We start from the raw sequence: 20,083 nt of genomic DNA, 5'->3' as shown, positions 1-20,083 counted from the left end.
CTAGGGAGATTATACAAGAATATCAATAACAGAAGCCGGAAATCACTGGGTGTCACCTTAGGGTCTGTCTGCCACAAGCATTGATAGGCACCTTATGCACATGTATGTGGATAACCTAGTCTGTTGAGTGGGCATCATATCATCAAACATAAGTGGGCATCAGAATCTCCTAGAGTGCATGTTAAAACACAAATGGTTCATTCTCAAAGTTTCCGATTTGGTAGAAACAGAAATGGGTGGGGCCTAAGAATCTGCATTTCTAACAAGTTCCTCCAGGTGAAGCTAATGATGCTGGTCAAGGAATCACAACTGAGAACTAGTTTCCTAGCCTGTATGTTCAAGCTACTTTCATTGCCACCCCCAAAATCAGTCAGCCCTTGGTCATCTCTTGGGGTGAGGAATACACATTCTGGCAGCATAGTCTGTCCATGAAAGGCTCATGGACACCTGGTAACACACTCAGGGTTGTTTGGATAGGGGATTCTGAAGTCTCGGATACCCAGAGCATGGTCTAGAAGAGGAGGCACAGGTTCTACGTGAGCCTACAAGCTGCTCACTCTAAACAAAGTCTCAGCCAGAAGAGGGATAAAGTGGGGCTCTCTAAATCCAAAGGCTCTGAACAGGTGTCAGAAATGTGAAGGGTTACAATTTTACCCTATTTGCAAGCCAAGACATTAGCCTGCCAGTTTCATTGATGTTGGCAGAAAACACAAGATTTCCGGGTCATAGACAAAAGACAACTTATTACTCACAGCAATAGCAGTAGCCAGAGAAACATCCTTGTTCTAGTTCTCTGAGCCTCAATTCCAAAAGGATGATGTGACAAGGGCCAGGTATTACCTGTTAATGCAGTCTAATGTGTTACTGGAGAGTAACACTGAGATTAGGAAACCCCGATTTATATGAGAGCTACTAGCAAATCTGCCCAACATCTGGTCTTTATTACCTTTATTATCCTGGACAGTAAATAAATCTGCCCCTAAGAGAGAAAGTTTCTATTTTTCAAGACTACACAATAGCCCCTATACAACCTAATCTCAGTGTTTCCTAACCCCACTGTTACTCTCCTGTAACACACCTGACTGCATTAATAGGCAACACCTGCCCCTTGTCACATCATCCTTTTGGAATTGAGCCTCAGAGAACTGGTAGAATGACGTTACTGTGGCTACTGCTATTGCTGTGAGTAACATGCAAACATCTGGAAAAGAGAATCCAGGGAAAATTATCTGTTCATACCTTTGATCAGAAGACGTGTTGTGCAGGAACTTGACAAAACCCAGGGATAGCTATCTGTCCCAAAAGATCTGGGTCCAGTTGCCAGATCTAAGGGTGGTAGTGACCAGCAACATTTAGGTAAGAAACCAAAGAAGGTGAGGAAACAGGCCCAGAAGACATCTGAGGAAGCGTTTTGAAGAAGAGGGATTAATAAACTCAAAGGCTCCTAAGAGGAAGCGAAGGGAATTAAGGGAGAGAACATTAGGAAATGAGGTCCAGGAAATAAAAGGGGAAGAAGCAAAGGCCATTGTAAGGTCTTTGCCCTTTATTCTGAGTGAACTGAGGAACTACTGGAGAACTTCAAAGGAAGGAGTGTCATGATACACCATGATTGAGAGAATCACTTTGATTACTATGTTGAGAATGGAGTGAAGCCAGTCCAGGGCCAAGGCAGGGAGAGCTGCTAGGAGACTCCTGCAGTAATGCACATTGGAGATAAGGAAGGCTGGGACCAAGGCAGTACCAGCAGAGGTGGTAGGAAGCTGTGCTATCCTGGATACATTTTGAAAGCAGAGGTGGCATGACAACAGACTGGAAATGGGGTACAATGGGGGGAAACAAAGCTAAACCGTGGAGGATAGGTTTTGGGCTTCTGCATTTGAAATGGAGTTGTCATTAACTGAAATCAAGATGAATTTAGGAGGACTAGGGACATTTTGGAGGAGGTCAATGTTAGACATGGTGAGTTCAAGATGTTTATTAGACACTTATGCAGACGCATCATGTAGGCAGTCTGAAGTTGAGAAGCGAGGTCCAGGCAGGAAAAATAAATTCTGGAGTTGTAAGCACATGGATCCATTTCAAAACCATGAGTCATGAGATGGTGAACAGAGCTAGCGTAGATAGAAAGAAGAAGCAGGCCAAGGATGGATCCCTGGGGCAAGCCAGAAGCTAGCAAAGGAGCCTGAGAAGAAGGAGAACTGTTCAGTATCCTGAAAACCAAGTGAACAAAGTGCTCTGAGGAGCAGATAGTGGGCAACCCTGCCAAGATATGCTAATAGGTCAGTGAAGATGAGCACTGAGAATATAGCACTGGACTTGGTACTTTGAGAGAGAGAAAGAGAGGTGGAAAGGAGTAGAGAGAGGAAGGGGAGGGCACAAAGAAAGAGGGAGTAAGAAAGCGACTATGTGCAAGTGAGTGCTGACTTTCTCTTTTTCCAAATCTAATGGAATCCAAATTCAAGCTATTACATGGGGCCATTATGTTTGAAACATACATAACAGGTCCTATTACATTAAACCAAAACATTTATTTTCCTTCAGTTTGGGAGAAGGGATAAAAAGAAAAAATAAAAATCTGAGACGGTCTTAATCCCAGCACTTTGGGAGGCCGAGGCAGGTGGATCAAGAGGTCAGGAGATCGAGACCATCCTGGCCAACATGGTGAAACCCCATCTCTACTAAAAATACAAAAATTAGCTGGGCGTGGTGGCAGGCGCCTGTAGTCCCAGCTACTCCGGAGACTGGGGTGGGAGAATGGTGTGCACCCAGGAGGAGGAGCTTGCAGTGAGCCAAGATTGTGCCACTGCACTCCAGCCTGGTGACAGAGCAAGACTCCGTCTCAAAAAAAAAAAAAAAAAAAAAAAAAACCCTGAGAAGGACAGGACAGAAGCCAGTTCTACAGAGGCAGGTGTAGGACACCATCTGAGAGGAGAGGGGACTGAGAGGAGAGGATACCCCTTGAGGTGGATCTCAGGATATCATTTGAGGGGAGAGGGTACTGAGAGAAGAGGATACTAAGAAGAGAAGATACCCCTGTGATGGGTCTCGGAGTCATCTCAGGGGAGAGGTTACTGAGTCCCTTATGATGGGTCAAGAGTCGAAGAACACTGGCACCAAGTTCTTTCTCTTCCTGAGGCCAGATGTCACAATAAGGTAGGTTTTGTATTTTCATATGTTGTGAATTCCTGGGTCATTGAAAACAAGTATATTTAATGGTAAGTACCCCAAACGTGGGATGAATAATTTTCTACTGTTGCTCTTCATTAGCAAAGGTCGTACAAAGTTCTATTTGTGTCTAATTGAAAGATTTGAGATAGTAAGTGATAAACTGGCAGTGCTTGATAGAACTGATCTATTTTCCCATCACTTAATGAAAGAAGTCACCAACCCCATAACCAAATGAATTTAATTCAAGGTGGCAAATATATTGTGACTTTAATTCTTTTCAAAAGTATGTCTGAATCTCTTTTCAGATGTATGTTTTATGATAGTTTACTGTTACTGAATCCATCCTTTTTTTTTTTTGTTTTTTGTTCTGTGTTTTCAGTACAAGATTTGCTTTGCAAATGTATAAAGTTGCTCACTGCTGAGTATGGGGCTTTCCTACCCTGTGGATGCCACAGTGACTTCTGTAAAGGAGGGGTCAGCGTCTTGGTGTCTTTTCCTACATGTAGGAGGAACTGTAAAGTGCACATGTTATGCACTGCACGATGTAATCACATCTTCTGACCGATGAATAGCACTCTCATATTTTCTACATGCAGGTTTTTTTGAAAATTGTAAAAATTCAAAAATATTTGTAACAATATTTCAAACACTTTCCGAATGTGTATTCTTATTTCTACATGTTCTCTAAATTGTCACGTGAAAATTACAAGTCCTAATCTCAGAATATACTTCCTGCTTTGAAGGCTACTGTTGTTGAGAATGGGCTACAAGAGCCTGGTGGAACATCTTAGAAATGAATGAAGTCACACCAGATACACAGTAGGCCAACAGTAAACAGGTATTTTTCTTTCCAGTAATGCCCTTCATATAGTGGGTAAAATATGAGCAAATGATGAGTGCTGAAAGGGATTAGCATTTTCCATGCCAAAGTATGCCACTTTGCCATAAGAGGTGTTTTTTTGTTGTTTTGTTTTGTTTTTTTCGAGACAGGGTCTTGCTCTGTAACCCAGGCTGGAGTGCAGTGGGATGAACGCCTCCTAAGCTCAAGTCACCCTCCCACCTTGTCGCTTAAGTAGTGGGACTACAGGCGTGCACTACCATGTCTGGCTAATTTTTAAAAATTATTATTTTTAGTAGAAGTGAGGTCTTGCTATGTTGCCTGGGCTGGTCTTGAGCTCCTGGGTTCAAGCAGTCCTCCTGCCTCAGCCTCCAAAAGTGCTGGAATTACAGGCATGAGCCACCCTACCCAGCACATAAGAGTTATTTTGAGCTGAAGGCATTTGAGTTCCTGAAATCCTTTATCTGACTAAAAGCAGAGGTTTCCAAAAGAACTCAGCTGTCAGAAATTCCTCCCACTGGGAGCAACTCTTTCTTCTCTTCTAGACATTGTCACAAACTGTCATATCTCCCATCTATTCTCCTAAGGGCCCATTTATATTAAAAAAAAAAAAAAAAAAAAAAAAGAAGTCATTTGCTCTCTCAATATTGCCTTTTCTCCACCTCCCTTTCCTATAGTAAAATGATACAGAAAATCAAATCTCATCACTCCTTGGGGTATTCATTTCTTTCCATGACACCCTTGTGCAAGTAAAATTTAAAATAAGTAGCTTTGTAAGCTTTTTCTTCTGTTAATCTGTCTGCTATAAGTTTAATTCACAGGCTCTTAGGCACTTCACCTAAAAGGGTAGAAAAAAAGTTTTTCCTCCCATCCAATGCTTATGAGAGCCTTCCTATCATTTAAAATAAACTTTACAGGTAGTGCAGGTATCTTGTAACTTCCTGTTGGAACCCTGGGATATCTAAAGAGGAATAACAGGAGCCAAGGTCTATACTTCTTTCCAGGGCTGACTTAACCTTTCAGTAAGAAAAAACATCTTTCCATGATGTCTTTATGTAGAAATGAGTCCATTTTGGAAAACAAAATGTTGGAAAATATTTATAGACAACGAACTATTAGCTCTTTCCTCATTCATGTGAAGGGGAGAAAAATCAGTGAAAAACTACAAATATCCAACCATCAGAGACTTTAAAACTGAGAGATCTGAAGAGATCTCCTCCCACTACCCCCATCCCAAATTGGCTTTTTCTTTTGAATGAATCAGTTCTGCTTCCGTGAATATGCTTGGGAGATGGTTAAATGAATAAAACATATCCATGTAAACAAGTAATTATAATACTCATGAGGCAATAAAAAGCTTTCTTTTTTTGGGTACTCATTGAAATTAGTCCTTTCAGCCAACATCTAAAGGATACAAATCCTACTTTCTGGAAACAAGCACGCAGATCCTATGACTTATTTATTTTAAAATCCTGAGATTACTGGGTATGGACGAACACCAAGTAGAATAACATATTTGAACTATTCCATATTTGAACTGACTTTTCCTAGCAGCTGGTGATAAAATTCTATACTGGTTCTAAGAATTACATGTCATATGACTTTTACAGATCTCTTTAATCTTGAATCAGTTCTCCTTCCATGATCCTTGACAAGACGCTCTTACTATTAATGGACAAAAGAAACGTCTAATTATAAGAAAAATGTATTTCCAAGGAGTTGAAGAGTTTTCTATATTTTAGATATATGTCAGGGAAACTGTAATTTGTATAAGATACAAATAACCGTAGGTAAGTTTGGAGATGAGGTGTAACATATACATGCATTTTTCGTGTGTGGTACATGGTCTGGCTAGAGCAAAGTGCTAGATTTTTGCCTTTTGAGAAAGAAGCAATATGTTGGTGACTAAGGGTATTCTTGGAGATTTGTGGTTTTATTCTGGGAACTTCACTTCCTCTGCATCAAAATGCATCACTTATAAACGATTCACACTGTGAGAAACTGCTTAAAATTCATCTTTCCTTGAGGACCCAAAGCTTCCTTTTAGCCATTTCAAATTCATTAAAATATTCTCCTGCCTTCCCTGGTACATTAACTATGCTTCTCAATTTAATGCATATATTTTAAATCGTTACACTTTATTGCTTAAATATTCAATGAAAAGTGGGATGACAGATGCGAATATCCACATTTTGAGGTCATCTTTTACATGTTCTTAACGGCATAGTAACTCAGTAAATTTTTTCTTGTTTTACTTGTTTCTTTTAGTTATATATATATATATTTGTATATAAATATATACAATTTATATACATATATATATAATTTTTTTTTTTTTTTTTTTTTAAGAAACAGGAATTTTGCTTAGCCTGGGTTTGAGCTCTGGAGCTCAAGTGATCCCACTGCCTCAGCACCTTGATTAGTTGGGACTATAAGCACTCACCACCATGATCAGCTTAACTCAGTAAATTGAAGAAGTAACTGGGTTTACAGTGTTGTTGGGGACATTTCGCGACAGCAGTAATGGTGAACCTCTGCCTGCATGGAGAGCATGCCAGCTGATCAATGGCTGAGGCAGATGCCCTCTTTTCTGCACTTGCCTCTTCAAACCATGAAAATTCAACACAGAGATGGCTAGAGTAGCTTAAGGACAAATCCATTGATGGCTCATTTTTTTCAACAGTTTTATTAGGTATTTTCTTAAAGTAGATATTGTGCTAATATGATTGGGAGATGGTGAGATGAACAAAACATATTCATGTAAGCAAGTAATTACAATGTTCATGAGGCAATAAAATGCTTTCTTTTTTGGGGTACTCATTGAAATTAGCCCTTTCAGCTAGCATTGAAGAATGCACATTGTGCTTTCTGGAAAGAAGCATGCAAATCCTGTGACTTTTATTTATTTTAAAGTCCTGAGATGACTGAATATGGATGAACACCAAGAGGAATAACATATTTGAACTGACTTTTGTTTGAGCTGGTGATAAAACTCTGTATTGGTTTAAGAATCACATGTCATGTGATGTTTATAGAATTCTTCTTCTTGAAAACAGAACAAAAATAGCAAGCTGTTGATAAATGAGCATCCTCTATCCACAACTTGACATGTCACAAGGATTATTCTTAAAGATCTCCAGTCCCATTCATATTCCCAGACTTAGACCCTGCCCACATATGAAATGAACTGTACAATTAAATTCTGCCCATTTAAAGCGTCTTTGATAGTACAGAAAATAAAGCAAAACCATTATTTAAAACTTTGCACACTGACTGCTTGTGCATATGAAGTACCTATAGAATGGTAATTGAAATCTCAAGGTATGAAGTCAAACTTTCTGATTTCAAATCCCAACTCCAACACTTCCAAGTTGTATGAGTTGGAGAATGTTGTGTAACTAGTCTGTCAATCAGTTTCATCATCTGTAAAATCAAAATGTTACCTTCCTTGTGAGTTTGTTATTATTATTGTAGGTTTTATTTATTTATTTTTTTGAGACAGAGTGTCACTCTGTCACCCAGGCTGGAGTGTAAAGGCATGATCTCGGCTCACTGCAACTTCCGCCTCCTGGTTTCAAGTGATTCTCCTGCCTTAGCTTCCCAAGTAGCTGGAATTACTGGTGCCCACCAGCTAATTTTTGTATTTTCAGTAGAGATGGGGTTTCACCATGTTGATCAGGCTGGTCTTCAACTCCTGACCTCAGGTGATCGGCCCACCTCGGGCTCCCAAAATGCTGGGATTACAAGTGTAAGGCACCATGCCCGGCCTGTTGTACTTATTAAATAACATGTTTGGATTTTTTTTTTTTTTTTTAAAGACAGGGTCTTACTTTGTCCAGCCCAGACTAGAGTGCAATGATGCAATCATAGCTCACTGCAACCTCAAACTCCTGGGTTCAAGCAATCCTCCTACCTCAGCCTCCCAAGTAGCTGGGAATACAGGCATGCATCACCACGCCCAATTTATTTATTTCTATTTTTTGTAGAAGCAGGGTTTTGCTATGTTGTCTGGGCTGGTCTTAAACTCCTGGGCTCAAGTGATCCTCCTGCCTTGGCCTCCCAAAGTGCCAGGAACCGCTGCACCTGGCTAAATAACATGCTTTTTAAAAAAGCGCATGCCATGGTATTTGACATTTGTAAAAACACTAAAATATTATTATCACCCTCAATGTGAATTAGCTCTAATTAGCACTTTAGCACTCAAAAAATCCCACTAGGATGGAAATATGTCCTCTTATTAGTTCTAGGTGTTAACCCACAGGCACGACTCTCAACTCTTTTTTGCCTATCCTCCTGAAAAGATGACACCATGTCAAGTTCATCTTAGCTTCCCCTTTGCACATGTGGCACAGCACACATTAAGGCACAGTGCAATATAGCAGTTAAGCTCATTCTCTGGACCCAATTAAGCTTGGAGTTGAATCCTGTCTTCTTCATTTAATTTTTCTGACTCTTAGTTTCCCTGTTTATAAAATGAGTTAAAAGTAAAGGTATCTACCTCATGATGTTATTATAAGGTTTCGATAAAATAATGGATGCAAAGTTTTCAGCATATGCTAATAAAAGCAATAGCAAACATTTATATACTACTTACTATGCGCTGGGCCCTGCTTTAAGCACTCTGTATGTATTAACATGTTAAATCCTCATGACAATCCTATGATATTGGAGCTAGTACTATCTTCACTTTGCATATGTAGAAACCAAGATAGAGAGAAATCAATAACTTGTTCATGGTCATATTAATGGTAGGTAACTTGGCAGAATTAAAATCCAGGCAGTTGACCTTCATCCTGGGATCTTAATCACTAGGTCCTTTTCCCTCCCAATAGTATGTGCTTGTCAAATATTTGCTATTACTACAGTAATCAATAAGTATTTGTTAAAATATTTAATGAATCGATATCTGCTGACGTATTTATTATTTACTATACATTATTAAGTAGCACATTTTATTATAGACCACAAAAATGGACTCCTTTGCTTACAAGTTTTTGAAGAAATTCTCAGATTCTGCCTACCCAGATAATTAATAATGTGTATACTAGGGAAGGCAATTCAAAATATTTTCCCATGTACTATAATAGTTGCCGTTTTGTGTAATTGGATTTTAAAATAATTTAAAGTAAAACAATGGTATATGATTTGTTGCAAATGACTGACTTCATCTAAAATACACATCATCACCTATTTCAAAACCTTTACTTAACTAGGAAATAAAACTACAGGAGGCAACTTTGAAAACAGTATGAATAGTCTTAATAATACTCTTAAAAATCATAAATCAAAATATATAACAGCTTGCTTTCATAGTTTGAGGTTTATTATTATGTTGCCTAAACTGCAATGTAACATTTTAAATATGAAACAAAAATGCAAAATAATTTTTTCCTTGGATAATTTAATAGTTAGACATACCTCACTGCACTTCACTTTATTGTGCTTCACAGATACTGTTATTTTTACAAATTGAAGGTTTGTGGCAACCCCAGGTTGTGAAAGTCTATTGGTGCCATTTTTCCAACATGTGCTCATGTCTTGTCTCTGTGTCACATTTTAGTAACTCTCACAACATTTCAAACTTTTTCATTATTATTATATCTGTTATGGTGATCTGTGATTGGTGATCTTCGATGTTACCATCATAATTGTTTTGGGGAACCATGAACTATGCCCACATAAGATGGTGACCTTAATCAGTAAACCTTGTGTGTGTTCTGACTGCTCTGCCAGCCACCCATTTCCCCATCTCTCTCCCTGTCCCTGGCCCTCTCCACTCTCTGAGACACAACAACATTGTTAGTATGACAATTTACCCTATAATAGTCTCTAAGTATTCAAGTGAAATGTAGAGACACATATCTCTCACCTTAAGTCAAAAGCTAGAAACGATTAAACTTAGCGAGGAAGGCACATTGAAAGCCAAGATAGATCCAAAGCAGGCCTCTTGATTCAAGTTGTGAATGTGAAGGAAAAGTTCTTGAAAGAAACGTAACATGCTATTCCACTGAACACACAAATCATAAGAAAGTGAAATAGACTTATTGCTGGTAGGGAGAAAGTCTGAGCGGTCTGGATAGATCAAACCAGCCACAACATTCCTTTAAGTGAAAGCTTAATTCAGAGAAGGTCCCAAGTCTCCTCAATTTATGAAGGCTGAGAGAAACGAGAAAGCTGTGCAAGAAAAGTTGGAAGCTAGCAGAGATTTGTTCATGAGGTTTAACGAAAGAAGTCATCTCAGGTCGGGCATGGTGGCTCATGCCTATAATCCCAGCACTTTGGGAGGCTGAGGCAGGTGGATCACCTTAGGTCAGGAGTTCAAGACCAGTCTGGACAACATGGTGAAACCCCATCTCTACTAAAAATACAAAAATTAGCTGGGTGTGGTGGCAGTCACTTGTAATCCTTGCTACTCAGGAAGCAGAGGCAGGAGAATTTGCTTGAACCCTGGAGGTGGAGGTTGCAGTGAGCCAAGATCGTGCCACTGCACTCCAGCCTGGGTGACAGTGCAAGACTCCATCTCAAAAAAAAAAAAAAAGTCATCTCTGTAACATAAAAGTACAAGATAAAGCACCAAGGGCTGATGCCAAAGCTGCAGCAAGCTCTCCAGAAGATCTGGCTAAGATCATTGATGAAAGTGGCTATACTAAACAACACATTTTCAATATAGATGAAAGAGCTTTATGTTGGAAGAAGATGTCAGCTAGGACTTTTATAGCTAGAGAGGAGTCGTCGATGCTTGGCTTCAAAGCTTCAAAGGACAGGTCGATGCTCTCGTTAGGGGCTAATGCAGCTGGTGACTTTAAGTTACATGTTCACTTACTATTTGAAAAATTCTAAGGTCCTTATGAATTATTCTAACTGTAACCAGACACAATGGCTCATGACTGTAATCGCAACACTTTGTGAGGCTAAGGCAGGAGGATTGCTTGAGCCTAGGAGTTCAGGGCTTCAGTGAGCTATGATGATCTCACTGTACTTCAGCCTAGGCAACAGAGCAAGATCCTTCATCTGTGAAAATGCAAATACAAATAAATAAATAAATAAGTGTACTAAATCTATAGATTTAGAAAATGTCCTCTATAAATGGAATAACAAAGTCTGGGTAACTGTTTACAGCATGGTTTATTGAATATTTTAAGTCCACTATTAACACTTACTGCTCAGAAAAAAAATTTCTTTTTGAATACTACTTCTGGTTGATAACACAACTGTATAAGTCCATTCTCATGCTGCTAATAAAGACATACTCGAGAATAGGAAATTTATTTTTTAAAAAAAGAGGTTTAATGGACTCACAGTTCCACATGGCTGGGGAGGCCTCACGATCATGATGGAAGGCACATCTCACATGGTGGCAGGCAAGAGGACATGTTCAGGGTAACTCCCCTTTATAAAACCATCACCTCTCCTGAGACTTACCATCACGAGAACAGCATGGGAAAAACCCGCACCCATGATTCAATTACCTCCCAGTGGCTCCCTCCCATGACATATGGGAATTATGGGAGCTGCAATTCAAGATGAGATTTGGGTGGGGACACAGGCAAACGATATCATACATGGTCACCCAAAAGTTCTGATGGAGATGTACAAAGGGATTAACATTGCTAACACACGTCTACTAACATGATATCCACTCTTCAGCTTGTGGATCCAAGAGAAATTCTGACTTTCAAGTGCTACTATTTAAGAAATACATCTCATAAGAATACAGCTGCCATAGATAGTGATTTTTCTGTTGGAACTAGGCAAAGTAAATTGAAAACATTCTGGAAAGGATTCACCATTCTAGATGTCATTAAGAACATTCGTAATTCATGGGAGGTGGTCAAAATATCAACATTAACAGAAGTTTGGAAGATGTGGACTCCAACCCTCCTAAATAAGTTTCAGGAGTTCAAGATATCAGTGGAGGAAATGAAGTGCAGGTGTGTTAGAAATAGCAAGAGACCTAGAAGTGGAGCCCGAAGATGTAACTAAATTTATGACATTTTAATCTCACGCTAAAACTTGAATGAATGAGATGTTGCTTCTTATGGATGAGCAAAGGGTGGTTTCTTGAGATGGAATCTACTCACGATGAAGATGTTCACAGCATTGTGGAAATGACAACAAAGGATTTAGAATTATATAAACTTAGTCGATAAAGCAGTGGCAGGGCTTGAGAGGATTGATTCCAATATTGAAAGAAGTTCTACTGCAGATAAAATGCTACCAAACAGCATTACATGCAATATATAAATCTTCTTGAAAGGAATAGTCAATCTATGTGACAAACGTCCTTGTTGTCTTACTTTAATAAATTGCCACAGCCACCTCAGCCTTCAGCAACCACCATCTGGATCAGTCAGCAGCCATTAATATCCAGGCAAGACCCTCCACCAGTAAGACAGTTATCACTCAGGGAAGGCACAAATGATCATTAGCAATTTTTAGCAAAAAGGATCTTTTGCATAAAGGTATGTGCCTTTTCTTAGATATCATGCTATTGCACATTTAGTAAACTACAGTATACTATAAACATAACTTTTATACGCACTAGAAAACCAAAAAACTTGTGTGACTCGCTGTATTCCAATATTCACTTCTTTGGGGTAATCTGGAACTGAACCCACACTATCTCCAAGGTATGCCTGTATAAGAGACTGAATCTGCTGCTGTTTGACAGAGGGAAGAACGGTTCTTTTATTGTTTTATATCAAAATGTCATACTTCCTTTACAAAGCAATAATTTGTTTTCCATGCAATATCAATAAAAGTAATGTGATTATATTCATTTTTCTAGAGCTTCATCCCTTGCTTCCTTTTCTCTTCTTATCCTCATTTATTTTCTTTCATCTATTTTAAATTTATATTATCTTGTTGCATTTCAAGTATCCATATTAACTGCCTTATTAACTGCCTTCCTGAAACAAGAGACAATTCTATAAATGTTCTGTGAGCAAAGTACAATGAAAGGTATATATGACATTTTCATTTAAAGGACTTTGCAAACAGTACGATGAATCTGATGTTTATCACTTTATTTCATTCATGGACATCTGAGAATCTTCTTGAGTGGATGTCTGAATATAAAAAATAATTATTATACTAAACTGAATAATGGCTCCTAAATATATCCTAACTCCTGGAACCTGGAAATGTTACCTTGTGTGGAAAAGAGTCTTTTGCAGATGTGATTAAGTTAAAGGTCTGAGAGAGAGAGAGAGAGATTATCCTGGATTATCCAGGTAGGCGCTACATGAAATCACAAGTGTGCTTATAAGAGAGAGGCAGAGGGAGGTTTGACACTAATAGAAGAGAAAGCAGTGTAACCGTGGAGGCAGAGAGACTGGAGCGACGCAGCCCGAGCAGGTCGGCAGCCACCAGAAGCTGAAAGAGGCAAAGACCTCCAGGGAAGGGCAGCCCTGCCGATACCTTGATTTCAGCCTAGTGATAGTGATTTTGGAATTCTAACCTTCAAACTACGAGACAGTATATTTTTATTGTTTTAAGCCACAAAGTTTGTGGTAATTTTTACATTGGCAATGAGAAACTAACACAGTTATTAATTTGAATATATGCAAATGTTAAAAAGAGACAGTTTTCCTTCTAACATTAAAGACATCGGGAAAGGCAAAAACAACAAAGTTATTTCCATTTAGAATAATAAAATATTGAAGGGTAGTTTAAAAGGATCAGGAAGTTTTTATTTTAAAGGACTACCATATGTTTCAGGAAAATGCTGCATTTCTAACCCAATTCCCTCTCTAACACATCAATTATCTTAAAGCAAAATTATCTGGTACCAGTGGAAAGCAAATAGGAATGCCATTCTCCTGTGGACATCTCCCTCCACTTTGTTTTCCAGCCCTCCTCAGTGAACCGCTCCACTCATAATCCCACCTCCTGTTTTCTGTCCTACCACCTCCCCTGAAAGTCCTCTTGTTTTGCTGGAAGTAGTCTATTACTTTACAAAGCCAAAGAACATATTGGCATAATTTCACTTATGGGAAAGTTTCTAGCGCACTAAGTTGCTGCACTTACTGAGCTATATGGGCGAATCATGTCCACAACACCTTGGTGGCTTCCTGGACAATATGAGGTACAACTCATCAGCACCTGCCTGCTTAATCTCACTTATCTTTACCTGTCTCTAGATTAGCAGGTAGAAAGGTAAGCCATCTCCACTCTAGATAGTTCTAAAATAAACTGTGCCGAAGGTGGAAACTTACACTTTGAAAGTCACAGAACTGTCTTATCTGGAATCTAAGAGAGAGATCATTCATTTAGCCAGAAAAATGTGCAAGTGGAAAAAAAGATTTATCTTTAATATATGCTGTAAACAGTTTGTGAGAAGTTTTTTCTTAAAGAACTCAATATGTCTGCTTTCTAAATAACAAAAACTCTGAAAATGAAAATTTTAAAATGCTAGGCAAATGAAGATTTAAGAGGTAAGTGTCTTCCATTTGATTGTACAAGTAGGAAGCTGGGGTCATCCTTGACACTGCCCTCCTTCACATTCAATCCAATTTTGACTTTTCTTAAGTTTTTGTTGTTGTTGTTCTCTTTCTGTTTATCTTTTTTTGAGACAGAGTCTTGCCTTCTCACCCAAGTTGGAGTGCAGTGGTATAATCACAGCTCACGGCTGCCTCGATCTGCTGGGCTCAGGTGATCCTCCCACCTCAACCTCCCAAATAGCTGGGATACAACACGCACCACCACACCGGGCTAATTTTTGTAATTTTTTTGTGACAGGGTTTCACCATGTTGCCCAGGCCGGTCTCAAACTCCTGGGCTCAAAAGAATCTGTCTCCTCCAGCCTCCCAAAGTGCTGGAATTACAGGTGTGGCTGGCCTTTTTTGTCCTTTTTTTTTTTTTTTTTTTTTTTTTTTGAGATAAGGTCTCACTCTTGTCCAGACTAGAGTACAATGATGGGATTTTGGCTCACTGTAGCCTCAAACTTCTGATCTCAAGCTATCCTCCCACTCCAGCCTTCCAAGTAGCTAGGCCTACAGGCACATGCTACCACACTCGGCTAATTTTGTTTATTTTTTGTAGAGATGAGGTCTCTCCATGTTGTCCAGGCTGGTCTTGAACTCCTGGGCTCTAAGTGATCCTCCTACCTTGGCCTCCCAAAGTGCTGGGTGCAGGTGTAAGCCACTGCACCTGGCCTCTTATTTCTTAAATCTGTTCACTTTTCTCATATCCATTTGCCTTTTTACTAGTCCTCTTTACACCCAAAGGTTCCATCCAGTCATGAGGGGAAAGGAAGGGCACCACAGGGCAGCTGGAGATTCAGGAGGGGACTGAAGTTTACCTTTCCTCCAAAAGTCATAAGCTTTGAGTGAGAATGAGTCCCTCACAGCATCAACCTTGCTACTTTTTACCTATCTGGCTGTAAACAAGGAATTTATTAAAAAGTCATGGCAAAAATTGCAATTACTTTTGCCACAATCTATTACCTTCCATGCGTGTTTCCTCTCTGTAGAATGGGAATGAGAACATGAACTACCTCATGGGACTGCTGTGCACAGGAAATGAGTCCATCAACATGCAAAGCACAAAGAACAGACACAGGCCCACAATAAACAATCTGCTCTTCTGATTATTGCATACTAGGGTTATAGTTTTTCAGGCTCTCACTGCACCATGAGGCCCTTTCTTAGCATTAGCATGCAGTGATTTTACAGGTTATTTTTCAAATAGCTATCAAATTAATACTTGTCTCTTCCTCTACTGCAAATTTTATGAAGCAGATACCAAGTCTGTCTTTGCTCTTCTTAGCACAGTGCTTGGCAAAGGAAAGCACTGAAATATTTGTTAAGTAAATCTTGGAACTAAAGCAAAGCAATAAAGCAAACCAGTGACACCAGTGGTTACCAGTCTGTAGTTTCGGATGTCTTCAGAAGTTGTATGAATGTTTCCCATCTGCTACAGTTCTTCTCCAACCTCACTAATAGAATTACCCCGGAAGCTTTCAAATATACCCATGTTCAGGCTCCAAAGATTCCAGTTTGATTGGGATGGATGGGGTTGGCCAAGGCCAGTATTGAAGACTCTCTAAATTCTAATCTGCAAGTCAGGTTGGAAAGCTCCGGTGCTGCTCCCACCAGCTTCAGTTCTGGTGTGAAGGCCTCCAACCTGACCTCTGCTTTTGAATTTGACCAACAGCCCGCACCCTCGGTTGAATTATCCTTTCCTGTCTACATAATAGAGGAAAGAATATGGGTAGCGGCAGCTTTATGGGTAGGACCTAGGCGGATGGAACAAACGAGTAAGGTTCGTGCTGTTCAGACAATTGTAATCCTGGCAGCAAACCTGTTGGGCGACTCCAGGCCCACGCACTCGCCAAAGCACACTCATTCAGGGCATTCTGCCCCTAGAGGGCGAGCGCATCAGGTCATGAACCTCTTTTTTTTTTTTTTTTTTTTTTTAAATGGGATTTTATTTATATTAAGAGCCAACACAAAGTTTCCTACAGTGTAAAAGGGTGGTGGCGATGACTGCCTTAAAGGCTGAACTCCGCAAGCCATACCTTCTGGGCGTTGCTCCCCAAGGTAGATCACTGAGTCCGTTTCCTTCCCAGCTGTCTCTCGCTCCACATCTGCCCAGCTCTGCCCCTTTCCACGGTCCGTTTACCCCCATTCTTGAACGGTGCCATCGGAATTCCCCAACACTGTTCAAGTGTGACCCCAAGATATGAGGCCGCCCTTCGTGAAGCCACCGCAGGTTCCTCCAGCGGGCAGCCCCGGGAGCAGGGAGCTGGGTTGCCAGGGGCCCCGCGCGCCACGGGAGGCAGAGGTCGCGCCCCGATAGCGGGAAACCGGGACTCATGTGTGGATCTGCTGGAGGTCAGGGGGCCGGTAACGTTCACCTGGACTCTGAAGGCGAGTCCCCGCACTGGAAGCCTCTGGCGTAGCCGGGCTGCGGAGCCACCCCCTCGGCTGACGATCCCCTCACTCCCTAACTTGGGACCCACAAGCCGCGAGTCCACGGCCCTGGGCGAAAAGAGTCACATTCCCTCCCCACTCCCTCAAGGGAAAGGGAGCGAAACACGCTTTCCGGACCCGGCACAACAGGTCCTTTGGACACCCGCGAGGTTGGGAAGGCCGGGGGCGACTGGCTGCGGAAGAGGGTAGAGCATTCCACCGGCGCATTTCCTGAGGAGGGGCCTCTCCACTTACAGATCCCCCGTCACTTTACTGATCCCCAGACCCACAGCAAATCCTGAGTTTGGTGAGCAGGCATTATACCGAAGGCGCGGGTGGGAGTGGAGTTCTAGACGCGTAGCATGGCACCAGTCTGTTCTGTCCGAGAGCTAAGTTAGGAGGTGCAGGAAAAGAGCAGTTACGCGCGCCCCAGGACCTGACTCTCGGGGCTATCGGCGTCCACTCACCTTGTACCTGCGCCTCCATGGTGGCTGACTTCGAGCTGAGGGCGGCGGGGACACCCCGGTGCTTCCCAGAGCAGATGGCAGCTGTGCTCAGCCTCAGAACGCAGCTGGCCCCGCCGCTCTCTCCCACTCCTGGCACGCGTGTCTCGAGCGCTGCGCGGAGGGGGTTGGGGACGCAGGCAGCAGCCACTGGCAGCTTCTGGTTACCTCCGCCCCTTGCAGTCCACCTGGCCCAAACCAAGCTGGAAAGAGCTCGCCGCTGGGCGCCACCTGCCGGCGCTCTGCACAGCGGGCGGAAGGCACCCACTCCTGGCGCTATACGGACAAACCGCAGAGATATTGCCGATTAGGTTCCAGACCCCCGCAACAAAGCGGGTATTGCAACAAAACGAGTCGCACTAATTTTTCAGTTTCCTAATGCATATAAAAGTACGTTTACACTATGTGTAGTCTATTAAGTATGCAATAGCATGATATCTAAAATGAGCAATGTACATACCTTAATTTAAAAAGATATTTTATTTCTAAAAAATGTTAAAGATCATCTTTACCTAATGGGAATCTTTTTGTTGATGGAGGGCATTGCTTGGATGTTGATAGCTGCTGACTGATCCTGGTGGTGATTGCTGAAGGCTGGAATAGCTGTGTCAATTCCTTAAAATGGGACAACAATGAAGTTTGCTGCATCAATTGACTCTTCCTTTTATGAAAGATTTTTCTGTACCATGCAATGCTGGTTGATAGCATTTTATCCACAATATAACTTTTTGCAAAATTGGAGTCAATCATCTCAAACTCTGCCATTGCTTTATCAACTAAGTGTATATAATTATGAATCTTTTGCTGTCATTTCAACAATGCTGTGAACAACTTCACCAGGAGTAGATTCTATCTCAAGTGACCACTTTCTTGGCTTGTCTATAAGAAGCAGCTCCTCAACCATTCAGTATTATGAAATTGAGCAATTTAGTCATGTATTCAGGCTCCACTTGTAATTCTAATTCTCTTGCTCTTTCTACCACACCTGCAATTACTTCCTGCTTTGAAGTTTGAACCCCCAAAGTCATTCAGGAGGGTTGGAACCAACTTCTTCCAAACTCCTGTTAATGTTGACTTTTTGATCTCCTCCCATGAATTATGAATGTTCTTAATGGCATCTAGAATGGTGAATCTTTTCCAGAAGGTTATCAATTTACTTTGCCCAGATCCAACAGAAGAATCACTATTTATGGCAGCTATATCCTTACAAAATTTATTTCTCAAATAATAAGGCTTGAAAGTTAAAATTACTCCTTTATTCATGGGCCGCAAGATAGACGTTGTTTTGCCAGGCATGTAAACAACATTAATCTCTTCTTACATCTCCATCAACTCCTGAGTGACAAAGTATGACATTAACCAGCAATAATAATTAGAAAGAAACTTTTTTTTGAGCAGTAGGTCTTAACGGTGGACTTAAAATGTTCAATAAACCATGCTGTAAACAGATGCACTATCATTCAAGTTTTGTTGTTCCATTTATAGAGCACAGGCGGAATATATTTAGCGTAATTCTTAAGGGCTCTAAAATTTTCAGAATGGTAAATGAGCATTGGCTTCAGTGTAAAGTCACCAGCTACTTTTGCCCCTAACAAGAGAGTCAGTTTGTCCTTGGAAGCTTTGCAACCAGGTATTGACTTCTTTGTAGCTATGAAAGTCCTTGATAGCATCTTCTTCCAGTACAAGGCTGTTTCATCTGTATTGAAAATGCATTGTTTAGTGTAGCCACCTTCATCAGTGATCTTAGCCAGATCTTCTGGAGAACTTGCTGCAGCTTTGGCATCAGCCCTTGCTGCTTCACCTTACATTCATGCTATGGAGATGACTTCTTTCTTTAAACCTCATGAGCCAGTCTCTGCTAGCTTCCAACTTTTCTTCTGCAGATTCCTCACCTCTCTCAGGCTTTATAGAATTGAGGAGAGTTAGGGCTTTGCCCCGGATTAGGCTGTGGTTAAGGGAAGGTTGTGACTGCTCTGATCTGGTTTGATCCAGACCACTTAAACTTTCCCCATATCAGCAAGAAGACTGTTTCACTTCCTTATCATTTGTGGGTTCACTGAAGTAGCACTTCTAATCTCCTTCAAGAAGTTTTCTTTTGCATTCACAGCTTGAATAACTTGCACAAGAGACCTAGCTTTTGGCCTATCTCAGCTTTCAACATGCCTTCCTCACTAAATTTAGTCATTTCTAGCTTTTGATTTAAGGTGAGAGACAGGTGATTTAAGGTGAGAGACAAGTGACTCTTCCTTTCATGTGAATACTTGGAGGCCATTGTAGGGTTATTAATACAATATTGTTGTGTCTCAGAGAATGAAGAGGCCTAAGAAGAGGGAGAGAGGTGGGGAAATGGCTGGCCGGTGGAGCAGTCAGAACACACACAAGATTTATTGATTCAATTCACTGTCTTATATGGGCATGGTTCATGGTCCCCCAAAATAATTACAATGGTAACATCAAAGATCACTGATCACAGATCACCATAACAGATATAATATAATGAAAAAGCTTGAAATATTGTGAGAATTACCAAAATGTGACACAGAGACATCAAGTGAGCACATGGTATTGGAAAAATGGCACCAATAGATTTGCTCAACACAGGGATGCCACAAACCTCCAATTTGTTAAAAATGCGGTAGCTCACACCTGTAATTCCAGCA

The 20,083-nt window shown here is 40.8% G+C and overlaps 1 protein-coding gene across 5 annotated transcripts in view; it reads right to left on the bottom strand.

Annotated features, from left to right (window-relative positions):
- TPD52L1 (TPD52 like 1) overlaps positions 1-17,623 on the bottom strand; it is a 104,719-nt gene extending 87,096 nt beyond the window's left edge. For all 5 annotated transcript variants that reach the window (XM_023230714.1, XM_023230716.1, XM_023230717.1 and 2 more), the window contains exon 1: positions 17,388-17,623. In XM_023230714.1, coding sequence (XP_023086482.1) covers positions 17,388-17,406 — 19 coding nt within the window. In that variant the 5' untranslated portion in view covers positions 17,407-17,623. The remainder of the gene's footprint in view (positions 1-17,387) is intronic.
- Positions 17,624-20,083: the final 2,460 nt, after the last annotated feature.

Source organism: Piliocolobus tephrosceles, chromosome 5, assembly GCF_002776525.5.
Source record: "Piliocolobus tephrosceles isolate RC106 chromosome 5, ASM277652v3, whole genome shotgun sequence".
Taxonomy (NCBI): Eukaryota; Metazoa; Chordata; class Mammalia; order Primates; family Cercopithecidae; genus Piliocolobus; species Piliocolobus tephrosceles.
The sequence above is the reverse complement of the archived record's forward strand: the minus strand, read 5'-3'. Positions and strand labels throughout refer to the sequence as shown.